Raw genomic sequence first — 18,512 nt, 5'->3', positions numbered from 1 at the left:
CCCACTAAACCCACACAAGAATTAAAATAGGACCATACTGATAGATTCAATTTTAATATTAGAGCAGAATGCCTGGTACTGCTTGTCATCTTAGATACTGTCAACAGAAAGCATTTGGTGGATAAACAATCTCCAACAGCTTTTCTGCAGAGATGAACCAACCTGTGTGTGTGTGTGTTGGGGGGGAGATGAGCCTAGCTCACAACAATCTCAACCGCCTGGGCTCAAGCAATCCTCCTGCCTCAGCCTCCCAAGAGGCTGGGACTACAGGCATGGGCCACCATGCCCGTCTAATTTTTCTTTCTATATATACATATTACTTGGCCAATTAATTTCTTTCGATTTATAGTAGAGATGGGGTCTTGCTATTGCTCTGGCTGGTTTGAACTCCTGACCTTGAGCAATCCTCAGGCCAACGCCTCTCAGAGACCTAGGATTACAGGTGTGCTGGGCCTAAGAGAAATTTTTATCTCTCCCTCCCTGTTTTTTCTGATAAGCCCCTTTATCTTAATTTTTTTTTTGAGACAGAATGTTTGGTACTCCTTGTCATCTTAGATACTGTCAACAGAAAGCATTTGGTGGATAAACAATCTCCAGCAGCTTTTCTGCAGAGATGAACCAACCTGTGTATGTCGGGGGGATAAATAATGAGGATTGAGGACCAGATAAATGACTGAAAAAAAATACTTCCTCTTTCCTCAATACAAGCATTCATTTAAAGGGTATACCTGTATACCTAGGGGGAAAATGCAAGCAAGCTTTACAAAAAAAAACAAAAATCGCTGTGAGCCCCGTCACAAGGTTGAGACTCTGTCTCAAAAAAAAGCAAAACAAACAAACAAAAAAAATTTAAATCACAGAATGAATTCTACAACAACTTGTGGCTTTTTATCATAGGCCGAGAACAATGTATTTTCTCTTCCTGTGATTTTTCCTGTCCTGAAATAAATGCAAAGTTGATCTTGAAGGTTCCCAACCATCTTCCAGTTTCCCTGAGTCAGAAACACGGTGAACACGGTGTATTGGACCGTGTGTCTGTGTGCGTGCATGTGGGTGCCTGTCCTTATTCCTTTTGGGCACCGGGCTCTTTGGTCTCACAGAGTGGGCCTTCCTCGGTCGTGGACTGAGGCCGAATGGACTTAGCGATCGGATTGAAGGGACTTGACTACAGTAACCAGGGTGGGGAAAATTTTATTGATTCCAAGGTATACATTTCTAAATGAATAGGGTGAGCCACACATTCCCGAGTGGCCTCTGGCAGTGGATAGGTGTCCCGAATGGTCCTCCTGCAGCTTGTTGTGGTAGCTCAACACTGAGGAGAGGAAAATCATTCATTTCCCTAGTGATCATAGATGAGTCTGCTGAATTTTTTATGATGTCCTGGAAACATATAAAACACCCTTCCTGGACAACAGCTCCCACTGTCAGTGCCGGCCTTCCTCGTGTAAGGGGATCTGCCATACCCTTACTAATTCAATTTCTTTCCCATTCGGGGCCCTTCCCTATCGTCGCCCCCTTCACCTTGGATCATGTTTAAGAAATTTGATGAAAAGGAAAATGTGTCCAACTGCATCCAGTTGAAAACTTCAGTTATTAAGGGTATTAAGAACCAATTAATACAGCAATTTCCAGGTATTGAACCATGGCTTCATCAAATCATGCCTAAGAAAGATCCTGTCAAAATAGTCCGATGCCATCAACATATGGAAATCCTTACAGTAAATGGAGAATTACTATTTTTTAGACAACGAGAGGGGCCTTTTTACCCAACCCTAAGGTTACTTCACAAATATCCTTTTATCCTGCCACACCAGCAGGTTGATAAAGGAGCCATCAAATTTGTACTCAGTGGAGCGAATATCATGTGTCCAGGCTTAACTTCTCCTGGAGCTAAGCTTTCCCCTGCTGCAGCAGACACCATTGTTGCTGCCATGGCAGAAGGAACACAGCATGCTCTATGTGTTGGAGTCATGAAGATGTCTGCAGAAGATATTGAGAAAATCAACAAAGGAATTGGCATTGAAAATATCCATTATTGAAATGATGGGCTGTGGCATATGAAGACATATGAATGAGCCTCAGAAGGAATGCACTTGGGCTAAATATGGATATTGTGTTGTATCTGGGTTTGTGTCTGTGTGTGACAGCATCAAGACAATGCATCTGTGGTTATGCTGAATAAATTCAACAAATGCTAAAAAACAAACAAGCAAAAAAAAAAAAAACCAAAAAACACCCTTCCTACTTAACATAGCCAACCGCAAAGTTCATCCCAGGCACAACTATTTAACATCATGAATTTCACAGTGTAATAAAGGGAATGGCCTAGAGAGAGGGAAAAAAAGTAAAGGACAGAAAGATTTTGTGTCCTTTTAAAACTTCCCCCCCATCCCCTGATTTTGGAAACTTGTACTCTGGCCTCTATCCCCAGGTCGAATTAAATCTTTTCTTAAAACTCCCGAGCAGTCCCCAGCCCCACATGCCTTGTTTTTGGCCCAGCTGAGACCAGTGACATGATTAACCACAATAATAGCTAAAGCGGAGCACCCTCCCTCTATGTATTTTTTAACATATTTATTTATTTATTTATTCATTCACTCATGTATTCATGCATGCATTCATTTAATTTTTTGAGTCAGAGTCTCACTTTGTTGCCTAGGCTTGAGTGAGTGCCATGGAATTTTCCTGTCCTGGAAGAAATGCAAGTTGATCGTGACGGTTCCAAACCATCTTCCAGTTTCCCTGAGTCAGAAACACGGTGAACACGGTGTATTCGACCGTGTGTCTGTGTGCGTGCACGTGGGTGTCTGTCCTTATTCCTTTTGGGCACCTCGCTCTTTGGTCTTACAGAGTCAGACTTCCTTGGTCATAGACTGAGGCCGAACGGCCTTAGCGATCGGATTGAAGGGACTTGACTATAGTAACCCGGGTCAGGGAAATTTTATTGATTCCAAAGTATACATTTCTAAATGAATAGGGTGAGCCACACATTCCCTTGGGGCTTCTGTCAGTGGATAGGTGTCCGGGACGGTCCTCCTGCAGCTTGTTGTGGTAGCTCAACATTGAGGAGAGGAAAATCATTCATTTCCCTAATGATCCTAGATGAGTCTGCTCAATTTTTTATGATGTCGTGGAAACATATAAAACACCCTTCCTACTTCACATAGCCGACCGCAAAGTTCCTCCCAGGCACAACTATTTAACATCATGAATTTCACAGTGTAATCGAGGCAATGGTCTAGGGAGAGGGAAAAAAAAAATAAAGGACACAGAGACTTTGTGTCCTTTTAAAACTTTCCCCCCCACCCCCTGATTTTGGAAACTTGTAGTCTGGCCTCTATCCCCAAGAGGAGTTAAATTTTTTCTTAAAACTCCCAAGCGAGCGGTCCCCAGCCCCACAGGCCTTGTTTTTGGCAGAGCTGAGACCAGTGATATGATTAACCACAACAATGGCTAAAGCAGACAACCCTCCCTCTATGTATTTTTTAACATACTTTTATTTATTTATTTATTTATTCATTCATTCATTCATTCATTCATTCATTCATGCATTCATGCATGTATTCATTTAATTTTTTGAGACAGAGTCTCACTTTGTTGCCCAGGCTACAGTGAGTGCCATGGCGTCAGCCTAGCTCATGGCAACCTCAACCGCCTGGGCTCAAACGATCCTCCTGCCTCAGCCTCCCAAGTAGCTGGGACTACAGCCATGCGCCACCATGCCTGGCTAATTTTTCTTTCTATATATATTACTTGGCCAATTAATTTCTTTCTATTTTTAGTAGAGATAGTGTCTTGCTCTTGCTCATGCTGGTTTGAACTCCTGACCTCGAGCAATCCTCCTGCCTCAGCCTCCCAGACAGCTAGGATTACAGGTGTGCTGGGACTGAGAGAATTTTTTATTTCTCCCTCTCTGCTTATCTCTTTTATTCTGTCTATAGCAGATATATATATATATATATATATATATATATATATATATAGAGAGAGAGAGAGAGAGAGAGAGAGAGATGAATCTATCCATTGCATTTTTTACCCTTTAGGCAACTGGACCTCAGCAGGGCCCTGTGAATTGACAAAGTTCACCTTGCTAACAAATAAAACGCTGGGGTTCAAACTCTCAGTTTTCCCAATAAAGCATGTCCCCCTACCAACCATACTGTGACACCTCTGACAGTATATGCCCCACAGAGGAGAGCCCTGGAGGCTGTGCTTGGATACACAGAGCCAACGGGTGCAGATCGTGGAGTCTGTGCTTTGCAGTCAGTCTAGAGGCACATGGAGCCAGTCAAACTGCTTGTGAGGAAAAATACCACGTCCTAGGGAAACAGAGACATCTGCTATGGCCAGGTAAAATTTAGGAAAAGAAATGAAATGTCTCCTCCTCTGGCAATGCTTTCTGGTCAGATACCGATGCCTTAGAGTCACAGATTCAGATACATCCTTTAATGTAAGGGTCGTGGACAAGTCACTCTTTGCAACTTTCCCAAATTTCTGGGATACATTTTACTTAGGAAGATGATTGCTTCTGGGAAGGCACCAGCCTTACAGAACTACACAAACACAACAGAAACCCACTAATCTCCGTTGTGGAAGTCAAGATCAGCTTTTATGAAACCCACTAAACCCACACAAGAAGTAAAATATGACCATACTGATAGATGCAATTTTAATCTTAGAGCAGAATGCCTGGCACTGCTTGTCATCTTAGATACTGTCAACAGAAAGCATTCGGTGGACAAACAATCTCCAGCAGCTTTTCTGCAGAGATGAACCAACCTGTGTGTGTGAGTGTGGGGGGGAGATGATAAATAATGATTGAGGACCAGATAAATGACTGAAAAATAATACTTCCTGTTTCCTCAATACAAGCATTCATTTAAAGGGTATGCCTGTATACCTAGGTGGAAAATGGAAGCAAGCTTTACAAAAAAAAAAAAAAAAAAAATCGCTGTGAGCCCAGTCAGAGGGTCCCTTCTTGTCTGGCTGACACTGGCAGCGGTAGTTAGGTGTCACCTAGTCGCCACTTTGATCAGACATGGGGATGGGTAAAATCAGGTGATGTTGGGAGCTTAAGAGGGAACCCCACTCCCACCCCAGGTATGGAGGTTGGCTTTCAAATCTCCTGCCATGTTGAACAAGGTTCTTCCTGGGCCCGCCAGCCCTGAGGCAGCTCTAGCCTCCAGGGGGTCTCTGTCCACCCCACCCACCCTGTTGTCCCCTGGAGGCGACCCTCCTCCCGCTCCCTCCCTGCCTCCCCTCCCTCACAGTAGGCCTCGGCCCAGGTTTTTGTTTTTTTCTTTTCCTTGTTTCTGTTTTATCTTGGTTTTTTGTTTTTTTTTTTTTAATTTATGGAATATCATTTAAAAATTTAAATCACAGAATGAATTCTAGAACCACTTGTGGCTTTTTATCATAGGCCGAGAACAATGTATTTTCTCTTCCTATGAATTTTCCTGTCCTGGAAAAAATGCAAAGTTGATCTTGAAGGTTCCCAACCATCTTCCAGTTTCCCTGAGTCAGAAACACGGTGAACACGGTGTATTCGACCGTGTGTCTGTGTGCGTGCACGTGGGTGTCTGTCCTTATTCCTTTTGGGCACCTCGCTCTTTGGTCTTACAGAGTCGGCCTTCCTTGGTCGTGGACTGAGGCCGAACGGCCTCAGCGATCGGATTGAAGGGACTTGACTACAGTAACCCGGGTGGGGGAAATTTTATTGATTCCAAAGTATACATTTCTAAATGAATAGGGTGAGCCACACATTCCCCAGGGGCCTCTGTCCGTGGATAGGTGTCCGGGAGGGTCCTCCCGCAGCCTGTTGTGGTAGCTCCACATTGAGGAGAGGAAAATCATTCATTTCCCTAACGATCCTAGATGAGTCTGCTGAATTTTTTATGATGTCGTGGAAACATATAAAACACCCTTCCTACTTCACATAGCCAACCGCAAAGTTCATCCCAGGCACGACTATTTAACATCATGAATTTCACAGTGTAATAAAGGGAATGGTCTAGAGAGAGGGAAAAAAAATAAAGGACAGAAAGATTTTGTGTCCTTTTAAAACTTCCCCTCCACCCACTGATTTTGGAAACTTGTAGTCTGGCCTCTATCCCCAAGATGAGTTAAATCTTTTCTTAAAACTCCTGAGCGGTCCCCAGCCTCACAGGGCTTGTTTTTTGCCCAGCTGAAACCAGCGAAATGATTAACCACAATAATGGCTAAAGCGGAGAACCCTCCCTCTATGTATTTTTTAACATACTTTTATTCATTCATTCATTCATTCATTCATGCATTCATGCATTCATGCATGCATTCATTTAATTTTTTGAGACAGAGTCTCACTGTGTTGCCCAGGCTACAGTGAGTGCCATGGCGTCAGCCTAGCTCATGGTAACCTCAACCGCCTGGGCTCAAGCAGGAATACAAAATGTGTTCCATAAGAATCCAGTATGATGGGAAAACACTTCATTCTCAAAAAATAAGTTTCTCTTCTTCTTGTTATTGGTAGTTCTAAATGTTAGATTTTTTTTTCCCCATGGGGTCAAAAGGTACCTAAGTATATGATTTCAAGTGGAAAAATAGGGGACAGAAATCAGGTATTGGCAGTTTTTCCATTTTCATTAGTGTGTGACTTTCTAAAATAAATGCAGGATGTGAAGCAGTAATGCAAGTCAAATGTTTCAGTGAACAAGTTTCAGCAGTTCAACTTTATAACAATTATAAATAAACCTGTTAAATTTTTCTGGACAATGCCAGCATTTGGATTTTTTTAAAACAAGTAAATTTCTTATTGACAGCAACTAAATGGTATTTGTAGCATTTTTATCATACAGTAGATTCCATCCATTCACTATACTTTTCTAACTGAGTTGTCCTACATGCAAGTACATGTTTTTAATGTTGTCTGTCTTCTGTGCTGTTCCTGTAAGTTTGCTACTAAAATACATTAAACTATAAAAAAAAAGAACCCTCCCTTTATGTATTTTTTAACATTTATTTATTTATTTATTTATTCATTCATTCATTCATTCATTCATTTAATTTTTTGAGACGGAGTCTCTCTTTGTTGCCCAGGCTAGAGCGAGTGCCGTGGCATCAGCCTAGCTCACGGCAACCTCAGGCTCCTGGGCTCTAGCGATCCTCCTGCCTCAGTCTCCCAAGTAGATGGGACTACAGGCACGCACCACCATGCCCAGCTAATTTTTTCTATATATACATTAGTTGGCCAATTAATTTCTTTCTGTTTATAGTAGAGACGAGGTCTCGCTCTTGCTCAGGTTGGTTTCGAACTCCTGACCTCGAGCAATCCGTCCGCCTCGGCCTCCCAGAGTGCTAGGATCACAGGCATGAGCCACCACCCCTGGCCAGAACCCTCCCTTTAAAAGCTCTGTATTTCTGCCTAGGCCTATGGTCAGGAAAGTTGGGGGGTTGAGATGACAAGGTCTACCATACTTCCTCCTTTGCCGGCAAAGTAGACTCCCTCTCTCTTTCCTCCTCCAACTGCTGGTCCTCCTCATTCGGCCTCGTGGACAAGTGACCGACGACCCTTTGGTAACACCGAGACTTACAAGTTATGTTATCAATTTTTGTTTTGCTTTTTATTTTTTTTTTCTAGGACAGGATTTCTTTCACTCTGTCATCTCCCAGGCCGCCATGGCCTGATCGTAGCTCACAGCAACCTCCAACTCCAGGGCTCAAGTGATCCTCTCCACCTCAGCCTTCTGAGTAGCTGGGACTGTAGGCAAATGCTGCCACACCCGGAGTCATTATTTTTTCCTTTTTTTTTGGTACAGATGGGGTCTCACCATGTTACCCAGGCTCATCTCCAACTCCTGGGCTCAAGCCGTGCTCCCATCTCTGCCTCCCGAGTCGCTGGGATCACAGGCGTGAGCCGCCAGGCCCAGCCAGATTATTTAAAGGCGAGCTGCTTGCTATCCTGATATGAAAACCCCACATGAGCGAGTTTCAGGCACCAGACAGAGGGAGTCCCCACACTGCATCGTCACCATCATAGATGACGCTCACTAAAAAGCTGGGATTGGGCACGCAGTAGTGATCGAGGGGACATATTCTAGTGGAATAGCAGACAGGTAGAATTTCCAGAAAACACTAAATATCAGAAAGGCACAGCACTAAATGGCAGACAGACTTCCATTCCCTTGCGTCATGGGAATGGAAGTTTAGTATTTTCCTACTCCCAGAGTCTGATTAAAGCCCGACCTAGAAAATGTCTACATCTGATCCAAATCTATCAAGGCAATGGAAGGGGGGAACTGGGAGAGGAATACAGGAAAAGGAAGGAAGAAACAAAACAAGGTAGAAGGGGAGAAAGGAGGAGGAGGAGGAGGACGGGGAGAAAACTGCCTCCCCTGCCTCCATGTTACCCAATAATAAATGAAGATTGGCCACTTCCCTCCTCTCCCACCCTCTAAGTATGCCTGGAGGTGTATTGTACACCTATGGTTCAAAGAAATGTGCAGCTACTTATAATAATTGAAGAAATGCGGTGTACTAGGTTTCTGTGTGGTGGGACACCTGTCGAGGGCACTCACCGTGAATGGAGCTCGCAGGGTGGGAGGTGGCCCTGGGTGAGTCTGTGAGTTAGTCAGGGGTCAGTGAATGTGATGGCCTGGGACGTGACCAATCACTACTGTAGGTTTTATAAGCCCTGGACACCTAGGCCACCGTCAATTTATCTTCAGAAATGTCTTTCTCCAATAATACGTGAATCTTAGCTTACTGTCAGTGTTTTCACTTCCTAGAGTTTTCCATAGTTTTTAAGTTTTGGACTCCTTTGTAACACCACGACTTAAAACACAAACACACTGCAACGGCTATTCACAGATATTTCCTTTCTTTGTGTCCTTATTAATTCTGTAAGCTTTCCCCTACTTTTCAAGTTTTTATTGTTCTGTTCACTTTACCTTTTATCTATTTAGATTTTTATTTTTTTGAAACAGAGTCTCACTTTGTTGCCCAGGCTAGCGTGAGTGCCGTGGCGTCAGCCTAGCTCACAGCAACCTCAACCTCCTGGGCTCAAGCAATCCTCCTGCCTCAGCCTCCCAATTAGCTGGGACTCCAGGCATGTGCCACCACGCCCGGCTAATTTTTCTTTCTATATATATTACTTGGGCAAAAAATTTCTTTCTATTTATAGTAGAGATTGTGTCTTGGTCCTACTCGGGCTGGTTTGAACTCCTGACCTCGAGCAATCCTCCAACCTCGGCCTCACAGAAAGCTAGGATTACAGGTGTGCTGGGCCTGAGAGAAATTTTTATCTCTCCCTCCCTGCTTATGTCTTTTATTCTGTCTATAGCAGACATATATATATATATATAGAGAGAGAGAGAGTAATTTTTATCTCTCCCTCACTGCTTATCTCTTTTATTATGTCTATAGCAGATATATATATATGTATATATAAATAAAGAGAGAGACAGAGAGAGTAATTTTTCTCCCTCCCTCCCTGCTTAACTTTTTTACTCTGAATATATATATATATATATATATATATATATATAGAGAGAGAGAGAGAGAGAGAGAGAGAGAGAGAGAGAGAGAAATTTTTATCTTTCCTCACTGCTTTTGCTGGAAAGTCCCTTTTTCCTAATTTTTATTTTTGAGATAGAGTCTCACTTTTGGTGCCCAGGCTAGAGTGCTATGGCATCAGCTTAGCTCACAGCAACCTCAAAATCCTGGGTTGAAGTGATCCTTCTGTCTCAACCTTCTGAGTAGCTGGGACTAGAGGCATGTGCCACCATGCCCAGCTAATTTTTCTTTCTATATATATTAGGTGGCCAATTAATTTCTTTTTTTTCTTTTTTTTTTTTTTTTGAGACAGAGTCTCGCTTTCTTGCCTAGGCTAGAGTGAATGTTGTGGCATCAGCCTAGCTCACAGGAACCTCAAACTCCTGGACTCAAGCATCCTGCTGCCTCAGCCTCCAAAGTAGCTGGGACTACCGGCATGTGCCACCATGCTCGGCTAATTTTTTCTATATGTATTAGTTTGCCAATTAATTTATTTCTATTTATAGTAGAGACGGGGTCATACTCTTGCTCAGGCTTGTTTTGAACTCCTGACCTTTCGCAATCCTCCCACTTCGGCCTCTCAGAGAGCTAAGATTACAGGCGTTAGCCACTTAGCCCGGACTAATTTCTTTCTATTTACAGTAGAGATGGGGTCTTACTCTTGCTCAGGCTGGTTTGAATTCCTGACCTCTAGCAATCCTCCCACCTCAGCCTCCCAGAGAGCTAGGATTACAGGTGTGCTGGGCCTGAGACAAATTTTTATCTCTCCCTCCCTGCTTATCTCTTTTAATCTTTCCTTCGTAGAGAGAGAGAGAGAGAGCAATGGAAGTTTTTATCTCTCCCTCCCTGCTTTTTCTGTTAAGTCCCTTGTCCTTAATTTTTTTTTTTTTTTAGACAGAGTCTCACTTTTGGTGCCCAGGCTAGAGTGCTATGGCGTCAGCTTAGCTCACAGCAACTTCAAACGCCTGGGCTCAAGTGATCCTTCTGTCTCAGCCTCCAGAGTAGCTGGGACTACAGACATGAACCACCATGCCCGGCTTATTGTGTGTGTGTGTGTGTGTGTGTGTTTTGGTGTGTTTATTTGGCCAATTAATTTCTTTGTATTTATAGTCGAGAAGGTCTTGCTCTTGCTCAGGCTGGTTTTGAACTCCTGACCTTGAGCAATCCATCCACCTCAGCCTCCCAGAGTGTTAGGATTATAGGCATGGGCCACCGTGCCCAACCCCTTTTGCTTAATTTTTAATTATTAGGGTACCTAATATTTGTAAAGTTCTCAGGGGAGGACAGGGTCTGTCTCCCTCTATCGAACAGGGTACAATGCATCCTTGGTCACTGCAACCTCAAACACCTGGGCTCCATGGATCCTCCTGCCTCAACCTCATGAATCTCTGGGACTATAGGCCTGTGCCACCATATTTGTCAGATGCTGTTTCTTCACTCCTTCCCTCCCTCCCTCCCTCCCTGGCAGTACTGCTGAAATTCTGAGGAGCAGCTATTAGAATCCCAATTAGCCCCTAGGATGAGTTCAAAGAACAGATCTACATTTCTGAATCTATGACCCTAAAAGACATCAGATGAAAAAAAAAAAAAAAAAAAACGAAAAACAAAAACAAGAACTTCATCATCCTAGCACTTTGGGAAGCCTGGGTGAGAGGATCACTGGATGCCAGGAGTTTGAGGTGGCAGTGAGCTATGACGATGCCACTGCCCTTTAGCCTGGGAACCAGAGTGAGAGCCTGCCAAAAGAAGAGAAAAGAAAAGAAAAAGAGAGGAGAGACAGAGAGAGAGAGACAGAGACAGAGACAGAGAGAGAGAGAGAGAGAGATAGTTCAATCTATCCATTCCATTTCCTACCCTTTAGGTGACTGGGCCTCAACAGGGCAATGTGAATTGACAAAGTTAAAGTTGCTAACAAATGAAACGGTGGGGTTCAAACTCTCAGTTTTCCCAATAAAGCATATCCCCCTACCAACCATACTGTGCCACCTCTGAGAGTATATACCCCACAGAGGAGAGCCCTGGAGGCCCTTTTTGGATAGACAGAGCCAACGGGTGCAGATCGGGGAGTCTGTGCTTTGCAGTCAGTCTAGAGGCCCATGGAGCCATTCAAACTGCTTGTGAGGAAAAATACCACGTCCTAGGGAAACAGAGACATCTGCTATGGCCAGGTAAAATTTAGGAAAAGAAATGAAACGTCTCCTCCTCTGGCAGTGCTCTCTGGTCAGATACCGACCCCTTCCAGTCACAGATTCAGATACATCCTGTCATGGAAGCGTGGTCGACAAGTCACTCGTTGCACCTTCCCAAGTTCGTGGGATATAGCCTACTTAGGAAGATGATCGCTTCTGGGAAGGCACCAGCCCTACAGAACTACACAAACATAACAAAAACCCACTCGTCTCTGTTGTGGAAGTCAAGATCAGCTTTTATGAAACCCACTAAACCCACACAAGAAGTAAAATAGGACCATACTGATAGATGAAATTTTAATCTTAGAGCAGAATGCCTGGTACTGCTTGTCGTCTTAGATACTGTCAACAGAAAGCATTCGGTGGATAAACAATCTTCAGCAGCTTCTCTGCAGAGAAGAGCCAACCTGTGTGTGTGTGTGTGTAGGGGGGAGATGATAAATAATGAGGATTGAGGACCAAATAAATGACTGAAAAAAAATACTTCCTGTTTCCTTAATACAAGCATTCCTTTCAAGGGTATACCTGTACACCTAGGTTGAAAATGGAAGCAAGCTTTACAAAAAAAAAAAAATTGCTGTGAGCCCCGTCAGAGGGTCCCTTCTTGTCTGGCTGACACTGGCAGCGGTAGTTAGGTGTCACCTAGTCACCACTTTGATCAGACATGGGGATGGGTAAAGTCAGGTGATGTTGGGAGCTTAAGAGTGGACCCCCCACCCCCACCCCAGGTGTGGAGGTCCGCTTTGGAATCTGCTGCGGGGTTTTTCTTAGTTTTATGGAATATCTTTTAAAAATTTAAATCACAGAATGAATTCTAGAACCACTTGTGGCTTTTTATCATAGGCCGAGAACAATGTATTTTCTCTTCCTGTGAATTCTCCTGTCCTGGAAGAAATGCAAAGTTGATCCTGACGGTTCCAAACCATCTTCCAGTTTCCCTGAGTCAGAAACACGGTGAACACGGTGTATTGGACCGTGTCTCTGTGTGCGTGCACGTGGGTGCCTGTCATTATTCCTTTTGGGCACCTCACTCTTTGGTCTCACAGAGTGGGCCTTCCTTGGTTGTGGACTGAGGCCAAATGGCCTTAGCTATTGGATTGAAGGGACTTGACTACAGTAACCCGGGTCGGGGAAATTTTATTGATTCGAAGGTATACATTTCTAAATGAATAGGGTGAGCCACATTTTCCCCTGGGGCTTCTGTCAGTGGATAGGTGTCCGGGACGGTCCTCCTGCAGCTTGTTGTGGTAGCTCAACATTGAGGAGAGGAAACTCATTCATTTCCCTAATGATCCTAGATTTTTCTGCTGAATTTTTTATGATGTCTTGGAAACATATAAAACACCCTTCCTACTTAACATTGCCGACCACAAAGTTCCTCCCAGGAACAACTATTTAACATCATGAATTTCACAGTGTAATAGAGGGAATGGTCTGGAGAGAGGGGAAAAAAAATAAAGAACAGAAAGATATTGTGTCCTTTTAAAACTTCCCCCCCATCCCCTGATTTTGGAAACTTGTAGTCTGCCCTCTATCCACAAGAGGAGTTAAATCTTTTCTTATAACTCCTGAGCGGTCCCCAGCCCCACAGGCCTTGTTTTTGGCAGAGCTGAGACCAGAGAAATGATTAACCACAATAATGGCTAAAGCAGAGAACCCTCCCTTTATGTATGTTTTAACATACATTTATTTATTTATTTATTTATTTATTTATTTATTTATTTATTTATTTATTCCTTCGTGTGTTCATTCATTCATGCATGCATGCATTCATTTAATTTTTGAGAGAGAGTCTCACTTTGTTGCCCAGGCTAGAGTGAGTGCCATGGCCTCAGCCTAGCTCATGGCAACCTCAACCTCCTGGGCTCAAGCAATCCTCCTGCCTCAGCCTCCAAAGTAGCTGTGACTACAGGCATGCACCACCATGCCCCGCTAATTTTTCTTTCTATATATATTACTTGGCCAATTAATTTCTTTCTATTTATAGTAGAGATGGTGTCTTGATCTTTCTCGGGCTAGTTTGAACTCGTGACCTCCAGCAATCCTCCCGCCTCAGCCTCCCAGAGAGCTAGGATTATAGGTGTGCTGGTGTAGGGCAGAGGAATTTGTAGGCTAGAGGAAGGGCAGAGGAATTCTTCCAATTGCCGGGAATTTACTTGGGTGGGGCAATGAGCTAACCGCAAACCTTTGCTTCTGGTCATTGCTTGCTTGCTACACCGCTGTAAGGGGAATTATGGGATGAGGTCATTGAAGCACGGGCGACTGGCCTATCAGGCAATAGACGGCAACCAACCCGCCAATTATTTCAAAAGGCAATAGTGGGCAACCAATCATTTTAAAGGTCAACGCATGACGCATGCGCAGTCGGCTTGTGCGCAGCTCGTGCACCCTGGGGATAAAAGGCATGCCGTAGTTCCGGTCGGGCTTTTGCCTGTGAGAGTGGCCACTGCGTGCGTGCTCTGGGGCTCGGACCCTGGCTAGCCAGAAAATAAACCTCCTCTTGCGTGATCGCATCCTCGATGTCTCTGCTTTTCTGTCCGGTGGGGCTGTGGAAGGTCGGTCCCTAACATTTGGGGGCTCGTCCCGGATCTGCCTTCCCCACAGACTACCGGGTAGAACTCAGGGCTGAGGGAGGAGTGTGAAAATCCTCCCCGGACCAGCCGGGTGGGGTGTTGGGCAAGGGACGCGGAATCCCCTTGCAGGACCCCGGATCAGGACGCCGGCACAGGACCGAGGCGCACGCGCTGGTGGGTCGCCGGTAGGAGCCAGGCGGAGACGTCCTCTGGCCCCGTTTGGACTCCGGAGCTGACCTTGTAGCCAAGGGCTCGGTCAGGAGGAGACCGGGGAGCAGGTCCAGACTAGGTTAGGTTGTCTGTTTACCTCACTGTCCACTTGTCTGTTGTCTGCTTTGTTTTTATTTTTTTTTTATTTTTTTTTTTTTGAGACAGAGTCTCGCTTTCTTGCCTAGGCCAGAGTGAGTGCCTTGGCGTCAGCCTAGCTCACAGCAACCTCAAATTCCTGGGCTCAAGCGATCCTCCTGCCTCAGCCTCCCGAGTAGCTGGGACAACAGGCACAAGCCACCATGCCCGGCTGATTTTTATATATATATATATTAGTTGGCCAATTAATTTCTTTCTATTTTTATGGTGGAGACGGGGTCAGGCTCAGGCTGGTTTTGTTTTTTCATTTTTTTTTTTTCAAGTTTGCTTCTAGCAGGTAACAGGCTGGTTTTGAACTACTGACCTTGAGCAATCCGCCCGCCTCGGCCTCGCAGAGTGCTAGGATTACAGGCGTGAGCCACCGCGCCCGGCCTGTTGTCTGCTTTGTTGGTCGCTGGCTTTCTGTGTGTGTGTGTGTGTGTGAGTGAGTGTGACATCTCTCATTGGCTTGTTGGAGTCTCTGGGTTCTATGGCTTCAGCCCGAGAACCCATCAGGGTTGCATGGGTTTTCAGGCTGGGGCCGTGGAATCAGGGGACCGACCCACGAAAAGATCCGCAGGGGCGACTAGAACCTCCAGGTGAGTATTCCCCTGCATGGGCTGGCAGCACACAGCGTATCTCCTGCCGCCCGTGCCAGGAGTGGCTATGCGGGAGGGGCACAGCCGTTACCTCCGTAGGGAGTGAAAGGCTAGGGATTCAGATCCTTGTCCCCAGTGCCCCAACTGCGGAATATCGGTTTGCACATCTGCCTATTATCGACTAGCCATGGGACAGGCTCTAACAACGCCGTTGTCCATCCTGGTGAGCCATTTTAAGGATCTCAGGGCAAGGGCACACTACCTGTCCATGGAGGTCAAGAAGGGAAAGTTTTTTACCCTTTGTGAGGCCGAGTGGCCCACGTTTGGAGTGGGGTGGCCCCGGTAGGTCTCGTTTGATGCCTCCTTGATCGAAAAATTAAAAGGGGTGGTATCTGGCCACCACGGCCATCCTGATCAGATCCCCTATATCGTGGTCTGGCAAGACTTGGTTCTAGACCCGCCACCCTGGCTGAAGGCCCTCTTACCTGCCCCGAGGGGAAAGGCAGAAGTTCTTGCAGTTAAAGAGGCCAGAAAGGAGAGGGCACGCGGTCCGTTGGGACGCCAGTGTTGCCGGACTCCAATCTCCGAGAATCTGAGAGACCTAATTAATCTTTTAGACTCTGTTCTTTTTACTCATCAGCCCACCTGAGATGACTGCCAGCAGCTGCTTAAGGTGCTCTTCACAACGGAGGAAAGAGAAAGGATTCAGGGGAGGCGCGGAAGCTGGTTCCGGGGAGGACGGCAGACCTACTACAAACCCGACAACCATCGACCAAACTTTTCCCCTTGAACGTCCGCTTTGGGACTACAATGAGGCTGAAGGTAGGGAGCGTCTCCGGGTCTACCGCCAGACTCTGATGGCCGGTCTCCATATGGCGGTGCGAAAGCCGACCAATTTGGCCAAGGTAGGAGATGTTCGTCAGGGGCCAGAGAGCCCGGCAGCATACTTAGAGAGGATCATAGATTTCTTCCGGCAGTACACCCCCATAGATCCCACAATGGAGGAGAGTAAGGGAGCTGTTATGATGGTGTTTGTCAATCAGGCGGCCCCCGACATTAGGCGCAAGGTGCAGAGAATAGATAGATTGGGCGAGAAGACTCTGCAGGACCTGTTAAAAATGGCAGAGAAGGTCTATAACAATAGAGAGACGCTAGAAGAGAGGTTAGAGAGGATCAGGATAGAAGATAGAAAATTCCAAGCTGTAGAAACACGGAAAGCAAACAGAGATGGCTAAAATCTTGCCAGCCGCCACAAGAGGGGGGCAGATAGGGTCAGAGGATAGGGAAAGGCCACGGCGGGAAAGGCTAGGCAAGGATCAATGTGCCAATTGCAAAGAGCATGGACATTGGGCCTGAGAGTGCCCCAAAAGAGAGGGGGGCGAAGACTTGGAGGTCCTGAAAAAGTCATGGTTGCAGGACAGCTGATAGACGAATAGGGAAGATGGGGTTCGGTCCCCCTTCCCAAAACTAGGGTAACTTAGCAAGTGGAGGGGAACCCAGTCAGCTTCCTGATAGATACAGGAGCAGAACATTTGGTACTAACGGAAGACACAGGAAAATAGTCCAGTAAGACCAGTTGGGTGCAGGGGGCAACAGGAGCCAAACCCCCCTCGCTTCACATTAAACGGGGGATGTGCGGACACACTAGGAGGCAGGGATCACACGTGCGTGTGAACACGCGATCGCTGTGCTGATGAGCTACAAAGGGAGCTGCTGTCACTTTGTCATGATTTTCTCGCTCCCGCTCCCTTTCACGGCGCTGAGAACGACGTCCTGGGCTCGGCTCGTGTGCCTGCCTGGGAATCGGCTGCTGCGGAGGACGCCATGCCCCCCCCCTCCCAAGTCGACTCCATGTTGCCCTTAGCCTCCGTTGCCTCTGGTGCATTGGGCCGTAGATGGTGGTGGCTATATATGGTCGCTAGGTGTCGCTCTTGGATCAATATTGTCAGTATGACTCTGTCGATGGTGGTGGCTATATATGGTCGCTAGGTGTCGCTCTTGGATCAATATTCTCAGTATGACTTTGTCTTTCTGTCTTTGTTTCTCTCTCTCTCTCTTTCTCTCTCTTTCTTTCTTCTCTCTCTCTCCTTTCTTTTCTTTTTTTTTTTTTTTTTTTGAGACTGAGTCTCACTTTGTTGCCTAGGCTAGAATGAGTGCCATGGCGTCAGCCTAGCTCACAGCAAACTCAAACTCCTGGGCTCAAGCAATCCTTCTGCCTCAGCCTCCCAAGTGGCTGGGACTACAGGCATGTGCCACCATGCCTGGCTACTTTTTTCTATATATATTAGTTGGCCAATTAATTTCTATTTATAGTAGAGACGGGGTCTCGCTCTTGCTCAGGCTTGTTTCGAACTCCTGACCTGGAGCAATCCGCCCGCCTCGGCCTCCCAGAGAGCTAGGATTACAGGCATGAGCCACCGCGCCCAGCCTCTCCTCCTTTCTTTTTTGCTGTCTTTTTCTTGAGAGATGGAGTGTCACTGTGTTGCCCGCCCTAGAGTGTTGTGGCGTCAGCCTGGCTCACGGCAATGTCAAACTCCTGCGCTCAAGTGATCCTTCTGTCTCAGCCTCCATAGTAGCTGGAATTACAGACATGCGCCACCGTGCCTGGCGAATTTTTTCTATAGATATATATTTTTAGTTAGCCAATTAATTTCTTTCTATTTATAGTAGAGAGGGTCTTGCTCTTGCTCAGGCTGGATTTGAACTCCTGACCTTGAGCAATCCACCCGCCTAGGCCTCCCAGACTGCTAGGATTATAGGCATGGGCCACCATGCCCAACCCCTTTTGCTTAATTTTTAATTATTAGGGTACCTAATATTTGTATAGTTTTCAGGTGAGTGACAGGGTCTGCCTCTGTCTATCGAACAGGGTACACTGTATCCTTGGTCACTGCAATCTCAAACACATGGGCTCCATCAATCCTCCTGCCTCAGCCTCCCAAGTAGCTGGGACTACAGGCATGTGCCACCATGCACGGCTAATTTTTTCTATATACGTAGTAGTTGGCCAATTTATTTCTTTCTATTTATAGTAGAGACGGGGTCTCGCTCTTACTCAGGCTGGTTTTGAACTCCTGACCTCGAGCAATCCGCCCGCCTTGGCCTCCCAGAGTGCTAGGATTACAGGTGTGAGCCACCACGCCTGGCCTTATTTTATTTGATTTTATTTTAGCCTGGTAAAGTGGAGCAGTGGGAGTCGAGAAGGAACAAAGGGCTCTGTAACTGGTTATGATCAATGAGCAATCTTTCTTTCTTTCTTTCTTTCTTTCTTTCTTTCT

At 45.8% G+C, this 18,512-nt stretch overlaps 1 protein-coding gene across 1 annotated transcript; it reads left to right on the top strand.

Annotated features, from left to right (window-relative positions):
• Positions 1-1,525: 1,525 nt before the first annotated feature.
• LOC142862576 (malignant T-cell-amplified sequence 1-like) lies at positions 1,526-2,171 on the top strand. Its single transcript, XM_075995568.1, has one exon. It carries the CDS (start codon positions 1,530-1,532, stop codon positions 2,037-2,039), a length of 510 nt encoding a protein of 169 aa, XP_075851683.1. The 5' UTR covers positions 1,526-1,529; the 3' UTR covers positions 2,040-2,171.
• Positions 2,172-18,512: the final 16,341 nt, after the last annotated feature.

This window comes from Microcebus murinus, chromosome 20 (genome assembly GCF_040939455.1).
Source record: "Microcebus murinus isolate Inina chromosome 20, M.murinus_Inina_mat1.0, whole genome shotgun sequence".
Taxonomy (NCBI): domain Eukaryota; kingdom Metazoa; phylum Chordata; class Mammalia; order Primates; family Cheirogaleidae; genus Microcebus; species Microcebus murinus.
Note: the sequence above shows the minus strand (reverse complement) of the source record. Positions and strands in the feature narration are given on the sequence as shown.

Excerpts from the sequence above, each read along its gene's own strand:
- LOC142862576 (XM_075995568.1), top strand. The coding sequence starts at position 1,530 with ATGTTTAAGAAATTTGATGAAAAGGAAAATGTGTCCAACTGCATCCAG.